Raw genomic sequence first — 15,413 nt, 5'->3', positions numbered from 1 at the left:
GCGGCCGCGGTCCCGCCAGTGGTCTGGAGAGCGGTCACGCGGACGAGAGTCACGCCACCCAGCCCCTTCCACCGATGCGGTGCCCTTTCCTTTGAGCATGGATCCTGGAGCTCCGACTCCCGGCGTGCGCCATCCGAGGAGGGGCGGCGCGGGTCCGGCGCGGTCTGGGAGTCTCGTCCCTCCGCCCGCCGCTTCGGCCGGGGGGCCCCGTCGCCGGGTTCACGCGTCATGGGGGCGAGAGAGCATGGGGAAGGGGAGAGCACGGGGTGAGGGAGAGCAAGATGGAGGCGGCGCGGAGGAAGTGGGGAGAGGGGTCGAGGTCGAACCGGACGGGTCCAACCCTAAAAAGGGCACGTGGGCCTGGCCCAACACTGTGTGGCCTAGCAACGGGCCCACCTGGGCCCGAGCCACCACTGGGGCCCAAGATGGCCCGGGGTCAACCCCCAGCCCCAAAGGCCCAGACGGCCCGAGCTGGCCCAACCCCTCAGCCATCAGGAGAGGGGCGGGTAGGGTTTCCCGCAAGCGCACCGGCGCCACCGCCCGACCGCCGACAGGGGCCGCAGCCGCCGAGGGACGGAAAGATCGAAACTTGGATGTGCGGACAACGACAGCCGGAGAAGTGGCGGGAGCCAGCTGCAGCAGAGGGGACGAGGTGCCGGAGACCCGGAAGTCGCCAGCGGGGAGCGCCGCCACGACATCGCCGCACGGCCGAGCTCCGACCTCCCGGCCACCTCCCAAGCTCGCGCTCGGGCCCCACGACCGCGGCGACCGGCGACCTGGCCAGTGCCTGACGGAGGTGGGGAAGGTGGTGCGGGACGGGCGAGCTGCCGCGTCCGCAAGGGGAGGGGAGGGAGACGGGGAGCATGGGACGGGGTGGAAGCGAGCTCATCAGCGGCGACGGCCGCAGCCAGCCGGTCGCCGAAGCGGCGAGGGCGCCGAGGGAGGCCCGACGCGAGGGCCGCGGCCTCGGCTCCGTCCTCGTCGTCTGCCCAGTCTGCCCAACAGATCCGCGCCGGAGAGGATAGGGCGGTGCCCGCCGGGGTCGGCGTCGAGGGGAGCGGGGACGGCAGGCCGGGAGGGGAGGGAAGGGAACGGGGAAGCGCCGGAGGCCGCAGGCCGCGCGCCGGCGAGGGGGAGGCCACCCGTGAGCGGCGACGCCGCGGTCGCCACGGGGGTCGCCGCAGCCATCTCCGTGTTACTCGCCATCGCACATCAGTGAACAGCCCCCTTTTCCTTGTTCCGTGCTGCAACAACTATTGCTAAAAGAAATGCCAGGGTGGTGCCATTTGGTGGAACCTGTGGTTAATCACGGACCAAGCAGCTGATTGATCCGCCGGTTGCTAACACACGTACGCGAATGCAAGGAGCTCACCTTGACGGTTGTGACGAACAGGGCGGAGCGGGGAGGTCGTGGGACATTGTCTATAGAAGAACACAACTATGAGGTGCAGTACACCGGTGAGCCCGTGTTGGCTGCCATGGCGTGGCCGTCATCCGGAGCTTCTCTTGTTCGACTAATGAGCGTGCCCAGAGAATCAACGAGAGAGAAGGAGATATACGAATCATGTTTGCAGAAAGTCCCAACTTTCCAAAACCCATGATCTCCTAATCCCAGCGCTCATGTGAGCCGATACGACTGGAAAAAATAGCGCACTATAGCGTCGTTAATAGCACGTTATAGCGTATTGAGAATTGCCTCGCTAAATATATCGATGTAGAACGTCTCGCTAATAGCACGCTATAGCGCGATATAGCATGCTAATAGCATATTTTGAGGTCGCCGCTATTTTGCTGTAGCGCGCTATTTTTTTCATACACAATCAAATTTGTATATGAATAATCTAAATTTACCAAAATAAAAAAAGAATGTAGGTTGAGTCATGCATCGTATGTAAAGTATGGAATTGATGTGAAATGTGAGTAAATTACAGTGATAAATAAAATTGGTGTAAAAGGTAAGTAAATTAAGGGAGAACTAATCCGCAAAAAAAAAGAAAGATTTGGTGTAGAAGGCAAGTAAATTCAGATGATTGATTATTGCACGGGGAAGGTGCAGATAAAGGGCGTGGTGGAAAAAAAGTATGGACGAAAAAAACTGATGGAGGGGCGTGGTGAGGGGAGGAGAACCGGTTGACAAAGGCTTGTGGGCAAAAAAAGAACACTGTTTATTTTCTAAATAGTATACCAGGTCCATTACTGCTATTCCAACATAGGTAAATTATTACATGATGCACGATAAATACAGTAGCCAATATAAACACCATAGTTACATGACAATGAACAAGTGCATATACTCCATGTAGCATCTGAGAAGATGATATACTATGACAATCTGGTATTTGGTCTTTGCTATTAACGCGGTTTCAGCGCAAAGAGAAACTTGTGGCTGGATGGCTGGCAAAACTAAAAGTTCTCCTTGTGGAACTCGAATGTGGTGCTTGTTTCTCTCGAGGAAACCTTCGCAAGCTTGCGCAGCTCTTTCATCAGTGCCGGCATGCCGCAGTAGAACACTCCTATGATGTCCAAGAAACACAGAGTTGGTGTCAATTCAGAAAAGTAATGCGATGTATGTACATATAAATGTTGATTGGTTGATTTTTATTGTTCTTATGTGCATATACCTGAGCTCATCAACTAAGTTATGGTGGAGAATTTGTTATAGCCCGCGCATGTATTGATAATTTCTATCTAGACTTGACTCTACTCAATTTTTTTGAAGTGGTCACAACCATCATCAAGTAACAAAATTTCCTTGCTTGTATATAGTATTGCAAAGAGCACTGCTTCACACACGACAGTTACCACATGAAACACAAACGACATGCCATATCCCACCATCCAAGCGCAATGCTGCATACTTGGATTAGCCATCGTTTCAGCATCGTCCACCAAAGTGTCGTGTGTGAAGCACTTTCGTATTGCAAACCAGAAAGGAGTAGTAGTAAGTTTCGGCATGATACTGACCGACACGTTTTCTTTGATTTTGCCGGGCGATGTGTCGGTAGACTTCGCTCCAGTTTGCTCGGCCGAAGCTGGTCTTGACTCGAGTGCCGGAGATGATGTCAATGCCATGCTTGTCGTGGTTGAGGGACTGGGCCACAGTGATGACCGCCGACCGGGCGTCACCCTCCCCGTGGACGCTGGTACAGTGGACGTGGAGCTCAATGACGCCCTGCTTGTCCATCTCCGCCACCTCGTCCATGATCCCATGGAACCACTCCAGGGATTCTTGCTCCCGGGTGATCCAGTAGAAGTAGGCTCGGCGAGTCCGGAACGATGATGACCTGCTCCCGTCGCTAGGGTTGCCTGACTCGATGTCCCCGGGGAGCCGCTTCATGTTGTTGATGATGTCCTTGATGATCGAGATCATGGGCGTGGCTCCGATGCCGAGTCCCACCAGTAGCAAGGTCTCGTACTGCTTGTAGTCCTGCGCCGGCGCGCCGTACGGCCCGTCAATCAGCACCGTCGGGTACCTGCAGCACAAGCATATTTTGCCCGTCACAATTGCTTCTAGTCTAGTAATTAAGCGGGTTGACTGTGATAAGTTCACATGACCAAGACATCAATCGCGTGAGGAAAACATGTGGACAGTAGATACTCCCTCCTTTTATTATTTAAAATGTTCTAACTTGCTTTTTCAAATCTAATGTGCATAAACGCATTTTAGTAGGTTTGTTCACTCATTTTACTTTGTATGTAGTCTATATTAAAATATTCAAAACATCAACTGAGCGAGTAAATTTTATTCATGCAAGGATGCAGCAGCAAGGGAGAATGTTCTTTCTGCCCCACAAAATTATTCCTATTCTAACGTCAACTGGTGGTCGTTCATCTTCCCGAAAAGATATAAACAATGGAGTATCTCATACACAACCGGGGGACATGCCAGTCACGAACACCAGTTGGTACAGTACGTGCAAATTAGTCTTAGCATACGAACAAAAGAAAATCTCTGGTGGTTGACGATCAAAGAGATCAGAGAAGGTGGTTGTGGCCTATGGCTCTTATCGATGCACATCATAAACTATATATTTGATGTGATTATACTATGTGGTCCTCCAGTTTCAAATTATATAAGGTTTTAACTTTCTTTGAAATCAAAACTTGCCGATATATCTTTTTATTGGGAAAATTCCCTACATTTAACCAGATATATAGACAAACATGTCGGTAATATCCACACAATCAACAACATAGTACAACGCATACTTTATGATTTTTCAAAAAGAAAAAACTTTATAATGATAATTATTATTTTTCGAAACGGAGGCAAAAGCTTTGCCTCATCCATTAATTAAGAAGGAGTTTAGAGTTGCTTTTACAAGAAAAGCGAAAGAAAATATTACAAAGCCACTACTCTCCCGGCATGATTTGACCCAAGTGCTTAGCACCCGCAATTACCCAAAGGTTGGCGTCGCTCTTAATGTTTGAGAACAATACAGATGGAAGCGTGGATTTGTGACGAAACACCCGTGCATTTCTCTCGCACCAAATGGTCCAGCAGGTCAGCATAGCAAGAGAAGCCATCGCCTTCCGGTTGGGCATGCTGGAGTTGGACATGCTGAGCCAGCAGTCCTTGATGGAGCGCATCGTGATTCAGGAGGAGATGTCGAGGTAGTCTAGCTTGAGCCAGCCTTTGATCAGGCCCCACAGTCTAATGGAGTACCGACACTTGAAGAAGATGTGGCTCGCCGTTTCCAACGTCTGCTTGCAGAGTGGACATAGGCCGCAATTCGGCCACCCTGTCCTCTCCAATCTATCCGCCGTCCAGACTCGGTTTTGGATTGCCAGCCAAGCAAAGAATTTCATCTTAGGGGGAGCCCATGCTTTCCAAACGGCGAAGCCCATGGGCGAGCTGACCAGCCCAAGGAGTTGCGCACTGTACGCGGATGTGGCAGAGTAGATTCCGCTGGCAGTATGCTTCCAGGTGATGGTGTCCTCGGCGTCCACCGCGAGGGGGATGGCCCTCGGCCGAGCCCAAAGCGTGACAAGCTGCCGGATGTGCTCCATTGTCCAGTTGTTGGGGAGCTTGATTTTGGACAGCCACGCGCCCGCATGCATGGCCTCCTGTACCTTCCATTTCTTCCTCGTGGAAGCCTCGAAGATGAGAGGTGCTATGACGGAAGGTTTCTCGCCATTAACCCACGGGGAGTCCCAAAAAGGGGCGCATGCCCCGTTGCCAATGGTTATGCGCGTCGAGGCGTAGAATAGATCACGGTCAAGCTCATCACAAGGGTTGTCCATTCCAATCCACATCTTGGAAGGTTCAGACCACTCGAACCACAGCCATCTAAGCCGTAGAGCTCTCGCAAACGTAGCCAAGTCCAGGACGCCAAGCCCTCCGAGGTCAGTCGGCCGACAGACTGATTCCCAGTTAACCTTACACTTGGCCCCAGTTGTCTTATTAGAGCCCGCCCATAGGAATGCCCTCTCCAGTTTTGTGATATTCAGCAGGGTGCCCGATGGAGGCCTAAGGGCGATGATGTGGTAAATGACCTGAGAGGTTAGCACGGACTTGACAAGCGCCCCGCGCCCAATGGCGGTAATATTCTCTCCGTCCCACGGCACCAGCCTGGCCGCCACTTTGTCCTCAAGGAATTGGAAGTCGCCTCGCCTTAGCCGCCGAACCGATAAGGGTAGCCCCAAGTACTTGATGGGGAAAGCTGTGCGGGAGGCCGGCAAGGCTGCAAGGATGTGGTCGAGGTTGATGTCTCTACATCGAATTGGGACGACCGAGCTTTTCTGGAAGTTTGTGCAGAGGCCCGTGACCTGGCCAAAGTAGTTTAGGATCTGAGTGAAGTTGTCGATATCTTCCTTAATAGGAGCCAGGAAGACCGCCGCGTCGTCGGCATATAGGGATGTGCGGAGAATGGCACGACGCCCTCGAAGCTTGTGTAAAAGTCCACGATGGGTCGCGAGGTCGAGCATTTGCTGCAAAGGGTCGATGGCAATGACAAAGAGCAGCGAAACTATCTTAGTGTCGTACTACCTTCATTCCTAAGTATAAGACGCTGGGGCAGTTTTATATTTAGAAATGGAGGTAGTAGATGTTAGTATAGCCTATGCAGCACTAGACAGGTCGGGTTGGGGCTCTGTTGAGGGAGGGGCGATGATGATAGCGCACCTTCGGCTCGCTCCAGTGTTTATAATCGGCGCTAGGTGGTCTATAAATATAGATGTAATTTCTATTGTTTCCTGTATTCTTTATACTGCCATGATATTTGATAAATAGACCGGAAGGCTTTCACGCAGAAAAAAAAAGACAGGCCGGGTTGGACCAGGGGAGGAGACTGGAGACTGCACATCCAATCAAAGTTCAAGCCGAACCCGCATATGGAAAAAGAAACCAGAGCAAACTTTCATGGCAAAAAGGGAGAAATTTTAACGAGCACGGGTAATAGCCACGTACTTTAGTCGACCTCCCAGAGTTGGCATGGCCTTGTCATGGTCGTACTCTACTCGGAGAATCTCGGTCTTCTTCTCCTCCGTCAACGGCTCGCAAACCTGTGATTCGCCGGCACACACAAGCACGAGCGTAAACCCCATTACTAGAAATGTTGATAAGCAAACATAAGACGGACATTCAGGAACAAACATGGTTTTGGAGCTTTTATATGGTTCAAGGCGACTAATGGCCATAGTTAGTACCTTGAAGAAGGCGTCCCTGAGGTCTTTGGTCCAGTCGCCCATCTCCTTGATGTGGACGCTGACGTAGTCGTCCTCCGGCGCCGACGTGATGGAGAAGGGGTGCCTGCACATTCGTTCGTTCCACTCATCAGACACAAATCCCTAATTTAACCAAGTGAGCCGGGGATGTTGGCGGCAGCTTAATTACCACTCGAATGACGAGACGTTGGGGCATTTGACGAAGATGTACTGTCCGCTCTTGTACCTGAACCCCTCTGGCTTGGACAAGTGCAGCGACAGCAGGGCCGCCGGCTCCGGGTGCACGACCGCCTTGACTTTGTGCACCGCCCGCACCCTCGACCGCAGCGTCCGGGTCAGTCGCTCGCACGCGTACACGATCATCGGCACCGCCAGGTACATCCACGTCTGCACATACCACAAAAGGATCCAATTAATCATTGGTTTGAAGGAGATCCAAGAAGATTAAATCCCCCTGCAACCCCCTAGCCCTCTCCGATCTTAGAAAAGGATTCTCGCACTAGAGCATGCGGTCTTGACTCGATGTGTCAACATACCGTCTTCTTTTGCCACTTCTTGGTGAGGTAGAGGAAGTGGCCATGGACGATGAGCAGCGCGTAGACGATGACGAAGAGGTGGTGTGTGTACAAGAAGGCGTTGTACCCAGTGAAACGATTGAGCAAGGTGTAGAAGAGCATAGTGAGCCGGTTGCGTGAGGCGCTGCCATACTCGGTGAGGCGGTGGAGCAACCCTGGGAGGTTGTCTCGCTTCTTGTGCTGGGGGAGGTTGTCATCCTGCTTCTTGGGCTTGGGGAGCCAGGGTGTCCTATTGCGGAACCGCCCCGTGGCGAGCGTGAAGGCGATGGCCATGAGCACCAACATCACCAGCCCCGTCCACCCCTCTGTTCCCTTCACGAACCACCAATAGTTGGGCGGCTTCACGTCGCCGAAGAACTGCTTCATGGGCTCGTACTCGTCGTCGGTGGCGTGCAATAGCCGCGGGAAGTCGCACGCTAGGTGGGAGACGACATGCAAACCGGCACCGACGGAGATCCCCACGGCGATCACCTTGTGGAAGTTGAGGTTGTCGTTGAACGGCACGAACCGCCCAGCGGTGGTGCGGCTCCGGAGCCATGTGATGACGTTGCGGCACACGGGGAGGAGGGTGAGCGCCATGTTGAACTTGAGCGTCTCGGCACCACCCTTGGCCACGCACACGCAGTAGCCCATCACCTGGAACACCGGACGATGGCGGTACTGCACGAACTTCCAAGCAAAGAGACCGACGCAGATGGAGAGCCACAGGAGCATCACCCAACAGCGGCGCCAATTGTCCTTCAGGAAGTATCTGGCATGGCGGTACCACCGCCTGAGAGGATTGAGTTCCACCATCGGCTTGCTCGGTTCATCGCCATTGGTCGTCATCTCGATCGGCATCAACTCGCTCGACGGTTTAACCAATAGTTTCTCTAGGTCGTACAACTGCAAATTAATTCTCACCATTAGTAATGGGTGTGGCTAGGTCTTAGTTGACTAAGACTTAATCAAGTCTATGTCAAGTGACATACATGAAAGAAAAAAACTAAAAAGAATTTTTTACACAGATCTCTACGTAAGATCTCATGAATATAGCATCGTCCGAGACTTCTTTAAATCTTAGTCAACTGAGATTTAGCAATCCCGATTAGTGATTATTTGCATCACCATATCGCTCTTAGCAACATTGTTGGTCGCATCAGAATTCATTACCTCGATGTAGCCAAGGCCGTCGGGGTCCAACTTCTCCATGATTAACCGGGCACACTCCTCGGAGTCCTGTTCGCCCACCTTTAGCTTGTTCGCTGACGCGCTCAACGTAATTATCTGCAGACCAGATCAGAATAACCCTCATTGATGTGCAATGTGCAATGGTAGTCTTTTTAAGCGAGTATATATCAATCGTCGAAAATCAGAGAACACACACACACACCCCATTCCTGTTTTTGGAGAATGGAGAGATGCCTGAATGAACCAGTGAAAGAGTAGTTGGAATTTACCTGTTTGAACTCCACCTGGCTGATCCTCCCGTCAGCGTCCTTGTCCACCCTGTTGGTTAGTCAAATGCATTCACTATTCAATAAATACTTCACGTTTGACCTTGATCGACAAAATACTTGAGTTACACTACACAAAGTTGTTTTTTTATTAATAAATGCTACCCCTTCCTTCTAAAGTATCGCCAAAATATATGATTTACACGACACAAAAGTGTACCACAGTATTCACATTTCGAAGAATTTCAATGGTACCGGTGACGGAGTTTGGGCTAAAATCATGACGGGCCATTGGCTGCGGGGGCAAACAAAATCTCTATATGCTGATTTTTAGTGGAAAATTTGATGTAATAGAAAGATGTACACATAAGTTTTTCTTTGAGCTGGGGGGCCACCCCCATATAGCTCCGCCACCGAATGATACAGTCTTCAGTCAGATAGCTTACATGGTATATGTGATTACTTTAATTCATAGTTGATTGAATAGAGTGGAAGTTTTTTTTGAAAAAAAATGATTCCAGAGTTAAATCTCAAATATTTGTGTTGTGTGTTCTAGTGTATAAACTTGGAAGTAAACTGAGGAGGAGGAAGTACTTGAGGGGTTAACTAATGGGTTGTGCGCTGGAGTTATAGTTAGCGTACATGTCGAAGAAGAGCTGCAGGCGGCCCACGTAGCTGCGGTCGGAGATTTGATCCCAGAACTCGAGCAGCTCTTCCTTGTCGATGTTGTCCCCGGAGATGCGCCGCTGCCTTCCCAGCGTGTCGAACAGCTCGCCGGCGAACGCGGCCTCTTTCATACCTGCATGCAAAATTGTTTGATTACAGTGAGCGCGTACATATATGCCCAACTAATCAGGCATGACCGAATTGTATTTCCGATTGAGACATGGCGGAGCGCGAGCGAGGCGAGGTGTTTGACGTACCGATGCACTGGCCGAACATGGAGCGGGGGAGGCGTGCATTTCTGTCGAAGAACCTCTCGGCGTCGGTCCATCCGTCGGAGGCGTCTGTCCCGCTGACGAACTTGAGACCCTCGAGCGCGCGCGCGGGGGCGGACGGCATGGACCTGTCGAAGCCGCCTCCCCGGCGGTTCAAGGACGCGGCCCAGCAGGGGCGCCAATTGTCCTTGAGGAAGTATCTGGCGTGGCGGTACCACCGCCTGAGAGGATTGGGTTCCGCCATCGGCTTGCTCGGTTCATCCCCGTTGGTCGTGGAAGACAATTTCACCAATAATGTCTCTAGGTCGTACAACTGCAAATTAATTCTCACCATCTTAATAAATAATGGCTAGGTCTTAGTCGACTGAGACTTAATCAAGTCTAAGTCAAATGACATACGTAAAAGAAAGAAAGAAAATCTAAATATAGCATCATTTGAGATTTGACAATCCTGATTAGTAATTCTTTGCATCACCAGTTCGCTGTCAGCAACATTGTTGGTCGTATCAAAATTCATTACCTCAATGTAGCCAAGGCTGTCGGGGTCCAACTTCTCCATGATTAACCGGGCACACTCCTCGGAGTCCTGTTCGCCCACCGTTAGCTTGTTCGCCGATGCGCTCAACATAATTATCTACAGACCAAATTAGAATAACCCTCATTGATGTGCAATATGCAATGGCAGTCTTTTGAGCTAGTATATATCAATTGTCGAAAATCAGATAACACACACGCGCGCACGCACACACACACACGCACACGCACACGCACCATTCCTGTTTTTAGAGAATGGAGAGATGCCTGAATGAACCAGTGAAAGAGTAGTTGGAATTTACCTGTTTGAACTCCACCTGGCTGATCCTCCCGTCAGCGTCCTTGTCCACCCTGTTGGTTAGTCAAATGCATTCACACTATTCAATAAGTACTTCAAGTTTGACCTTGATCGACAAAATACATGAGTTACACGACACAAAGTTGTTTTGTTAATAAATCCACCCCTTCTAAAGTATCACCAAAATATACGATTTACACGACACAAAAGCATACCACAGTATTCACATTTGGAAGAAGTTTCCAATGATACCAGTGACGGAGCTTAGGCTAAAATAATGGGAGGCCATTAGCTGCGGGGGCAAACAAGATCACTCTATGCTGATTTTTAGTGGAAAATTTGATCTAATACAAAGATATACACATAAGTTTTTCTTTGAGCTGGGGGGTCACCCCCATAAAGCTCCGCCACCGAATGATACAATCTTCATTCAGATAGCTTACACGGTATATGTGATTAGTTTAATTCATAGTTGATGAATACATCGAAAGCTTTTCAAAAAAGAAAAAATCATTCCGGAGTAAACTGAGAAGGAGGAAGTACTTGAGGAGTTAACTAATGGGTTGTGGGCCGGAGTTATAGTTAGCGTACATGTCGAAGAAGAGCTGCAGGCGGCTCTCGTAGCTGGGGGCGGAGATTTGATCCCAGAACTCACGCAGCTCCGCCTTGTCGATGCTGTCCCCGGAGATGCGCCGCCGCCTTCCCAGCGTGTCGAACAGCTCGCCGGCGAACGCGGCCTCTTCCATACCTGCATGCAAAATTGTTTGATTACAGTGAGCGCGTACATATGCCCAACTAATCAGGCATGAGTGAATTGTATTTCCGATTGAAGTATTTAACAAAAAAACTATCACATTTTGTGGAACCGTGCCTACAAACTACCACTTTACAAATTTGTACCGAAAACTACCACTTTTTGTTTAATCTTTAATTAAAAACTACCATGTCAGGAAAGTGCCCAATTCGCTTCTTCTAAACGTCTTTCTGACAGGATGCGCCCACCTGTCAGCATTAATCTTCTTCCTCCTCTCTCTGGCATTTCCTCAAACACTTCATGTGCACTCCGCCGCTGCGCCGCCTTCCCTCCTAGCCGAGCCGCCTGCTCGCCTTGGCCATGGCGGCCGCCGTCGTGCCAAGGCCTCGCCACCCCCCGCTCGGGCCCTCTGGCGACACGGTGGCCATCAAGAGGATCTCAAGCAGCGGGTCGCAGGGGATGCGCGAGTTCATCGCCGAGGTGGCGAGCCTCGGGCGCATGCGGCACCGGAACCTAGTCGTGCTGCGCGGGTGGTGCAAGCGCAGGCAAGACCTGCTTCTGGTCTACGACTTCATGCCCAACGGCAGCCTCGACGCGCACCTGCTCGGCAGTGCCCGTGCTGGTGCGGGCGCTGGCGTCGGCGTGTCCCCGTCACCGGCGTTGCTCACGTGGGAGCAGTGTGTGAGGATTCTCAAGGGCGTCGCGTCCGGGCTGGTGTACCTGCACGAGGGGTGGGAGCAGGTGGTGGTGCACCGCGACGTCAAGGCCAGCAACGTGCTGCTGGGAGCGGACATGAGCGCGCGGCTCGGCGACTTCGGCCTCGCGCGCCTCTACGAGCACGGCGCGGAACCTGCCACGACTCGCGTCGTCGGGACGTTGGGCTACATGGCGCCGGAGCTCACCGTGACTGGCAAGGCCACCACGGCCAGCGACGCGTTCGGTTTCGGCGGCCTGCTTCTCGAGGTGGCGAGCGGGCGCCGGCCCATCGACCCCATCACCGGCGTGAACCTGGTGTGCTGGGTCCGAGACCATGGCGTCAGGCGTCAGGGCCGAGCGGGGGTGGCGAGGCCTTGGCACGACGGCGGCCGCCATGGCCAAGGCGAGCAGACGGCTCGGCTAGGAGGGAGGGCGGCACAGGTGGCGGGGCAGAGCGACGAAATGCCGGAAGAGAGGAGGAAGAAGATTAATGCTGACAGATGGGCCCATCCTGTCAGAAAGGTGTTTAGAAGAGGTGAATCGGGCACTTTTCCGACATGGTAGTTTTTAGTCAAAGATTAGACAAAAAGTAATAGTTTTTGGCACAAATTTGTAAAGTGATAATTTGTACGCACGGTTTCACGAAATATGGTAGTTTTTTGTTAAATACTCTTCCGATTGAGACACGGCGGAGCGCGAGCGAGGCGAGGTGTTTGACGTACCGATGCACTGGCCGAACATGGAGCGGGGGAGGCGTGCATTTCTGTCGTAGAACCTCTCGGCGTCGGTCCATCCGTCGGAGGCGTCTGTCCCGCTGACGAACTTGAGAGCCTCGAGCGCGCGCGCGGGGGCGGACGGCATGGACCTGTCGAAGCCGCCTCCCCGGCGTTTCAAGGACGCGACCCGCCGGGTCTCCTGCTGGATCCGCGTCGTGGCGTTCTTGAGCGCGCCATAGCCGGACGAGGACTCCCGCTTCTCCGGCGTCCGCGCCAGCAGCTTCACGCCCGGGTCCTCACCGCGCGCCACCGGTCTCACGCGGTGCACCGCGTTCGTGTAGTCCCGCATGTCGAAGGTGATCTCCACGCCGTCGCCGTCGTCGTCGTCGACGTTGCCGCTCCCGCGCGGCGCGGACACGGGCTCCGCGAACCGCGCGGTCTTCCGCGCCGCGGAACGGTTCCCCGGAGGCACGGCTCTCTCGCGCACGCCGCCGCTGGCGTCCACGGTCTCCCCCACTCCGGGGCCGCCCCTGGCGTCGTCAGCGCCCACCCGGCTAGGCATGTCTGGCTCTAGCCACCGGTTCTAGCTCGTCCCCAAGAAACCGCAGCTAATGCGGAGGCAGAATTCAGCGCACGCGCCCCGGAACTCGCTGCCGGAGGTTTCGGCTCGGCTCGGGTAGTAGCAGAACCGAAGAAGCAGTAGTTGGATTAGAACTTGGAAGAGGGATTGGATTGGATTCGTGTGATGAGTGCGGTAGGGAGGGGTGGGAGATGGCTATATTTATACTGGATGGGGTGCTTCATCTTCTAGCCATGCATGTATGGTGCAGCTTAGTGGTTGCTTGTTGGAATGGGATGTTGACCTGTCACTGTCGTCTGTTGCTTGTAGCTTCATGATTAGAACCAAATGTTCGACTTGCTTGAATAAAGTACACGATCGAAGTGGACGGTTTACATGCTCCACAGGACTTGCTTGAACTTGGGAGAACATTTCACTTGCCAAGCTTTACCCCGCATTGCAGCAGCCTTTCATTTAATTTGGCCCCGTTTTGAACAATATGTATGATTATGACGCCTTCCCTTGACAGTAAGTTAATGACACACACTTAGGTTACCACCAAAACCAGAACGATCTCGAGCTCATGGGTGACTTGTGGCTAGCTAAATGCTCATTATGAGGGATGGTTTTCTCCAATCTTAATGGAACTAGATAAGTAGGGTGCATTAGTTGAGGATCCTGCCATTACGATGACAAGTGTCCCAGACTCCCATTGCGTTGACTCATATGATTTTCTGCTACGACAGTTGCAACCTACCTGCACAAACATGCGTTCTATACTTCTATTGTGCATTCATTCTAACCAGAGAAGTTAGAACTTTTGGTTAATCAATATACATTTCTGTACAGTCACTTCAAGAGTTTTTTGGGTAACATTAGCTGCTAATACATAGGATTTCTGTAAATCTTTCGTCTTTCTCTGTATGTGCTTCAAGCTAGAACTAATTGTTTAGTGATAAAATAATGCTACCACTAGTACGTGTCTTGAACTCTGGATATACAACAACTTCGGAACATTTTGACATGCGGACCTGCTTTGTGGCACTTCCCAATTTAGAGAGAGGGTAACTGAGAGTTTCTGAAAGATTTTGTTGTTTAGATGACAGCTAGCAGCTACTATACATGAAGATTTGAAGACTTTGAGTGTTGTGTGAAGTCTTCCTATTCAATTTATAACGTTGCTTAGGACCCCATCCTATATTGGACTTGGTTAGTACCAACTGCTGGCCGGTTAAGCTATCATATTAATCCAATCCGCAGCGCAACAGCCAGGGGAAACCCGATGCGTGGAAGTATACTGGTTCGAAAGTTTGTTGAGCATGGGCATCAAGAGAGGTCGAGTCAACTGCACTTCTGTCAAAACAAGCATCTTTTATGATCTTATCTGATAAGTAACTAAGCTATTTTAATCCATCATCATGCCTGTTCAGACGGCTGCGAGATTTGAATACCAGACATCGTGTTCCCCGCGCGAAACCGCGCCTTGCTATCTCGAGATTAAATTTTTAGTTGATGATGCCATTTGATCAGTCTTGTTCCTTTAGTCCTTGCGGTTTCCATGTTTCTTAGGTTGGGCACGCGGATCTCATTGCCGTTGATTGCTTAACCTTCTAGTGTAGCTGGGCTGATTAGTCTAAATTTGGTGGTGTTTGGAATGATTTTTTTTTAGAAACATATCTAGACGTGCTAGAGACAACCGACCCTCTCATACGCGCACAAATGCTTACCCTATGAAGGAATGCACACACACTTTAGTCCTTCAAAGGTCTTCAAAAGACTGAGCTGACATATTTTGAGATTGACAAAGTCAATACAAACACCTTGTAGTTGATAGAAATGCGGTCTCTCACTGAATGAACATCGTTGAAAATCTAAATACATTCAGAAAAATATAAGCACCCGTGCCTAAGCAGGATTTGAACCTACATGAACTGACTCCACCACAAGAAACTTAACCATCTGCTAATGCAATGCCATTTCACGCGTACAGTATGGCATAAGGTGATAGCCGATCTTCAGCTGGATCTACAATGCCTGACCAACGTTTCAGTGCTGGTTGAAATAAATGCCCTTGTTACCTTAGTGTTGTTCTCGATTTGGATGGAGCGGAACAATCGCACATTCGAGAACAGACAAGAATCTGAGGACAGGGTTGTCGCTAAGATTATATCGGAGTGGAGGCTATGGAACCTTGCATGGAGTATCAAGAAGGGTGAAGAATCAAACACAGCCCCCCCCCCC

The 15,413-nt window shown here is 51.3% G+C and overlaps 1 protein-coding gene across 1 annotated transcript; it reads right to left on the bottom strand.

Moving 5' to 3' along the window:
• Positions 1 to 2,144: 2,144 nt before the first annotated feature.
• Positions 2,145 to 13,190, bottom strand: LOC123182273 (respiratory burst oxidase homolog protein C). Its single transcript, XM_044594788.1, has 14 exons — positions 12,620 to 13,190; positions 11,039 to 11,195; positions 10,452 to 10,500; positions 10,136 to 10,249; positions 9,601 to 9,928; positions 9,320 to 9,476; positions 8,681 to 8,729; positions 8,394 to 8,507; positions 7,203 to 8,126; positions 6,836 to 7,053; positions 6,649 to 6,751; positions 6,410 to 6,504; positions 2,965 to 3,473; positions 2,145 to 2,513 (listed from the first exon to the last, which is right to left on the bottom strand). Exons 1-14 carry the CDS (start codon positions 13,173 to 13,175, stop codon positions 2,404 to 2,406), a joined length of 3,483 nt encoding a protein of 1,160 aa, XP_044450723.1. The 5' UTR covers positions 13,176 to 13,190; the 3' UTR covers positions 2,145 to 2,403.
• Positions 13,191 to 15,413: the final 2,223 nt, after the last annotated feature.

The sequence above is a fragment of the Triticum aestivum genome, chromosome 1D (genome assembly GCF_018294505.1).
Source record: "Triticum aestivum cultivar Chinese Spring chromosome 1D, IWGSC CS RefSeq v2.1, whole genome shotgun sequence".
Classification (NCBI taxonomy): Eukaryota; Viridiplantae; Streptophyta; class Magnoliopsida; order Poales; family Poaceae; genus Triticum; species Triticum aestivum.
Note: the sequence above shows the minus strand (reverse complement) of the source record. Positions and strands in the feature narration are given on the sequence as shown.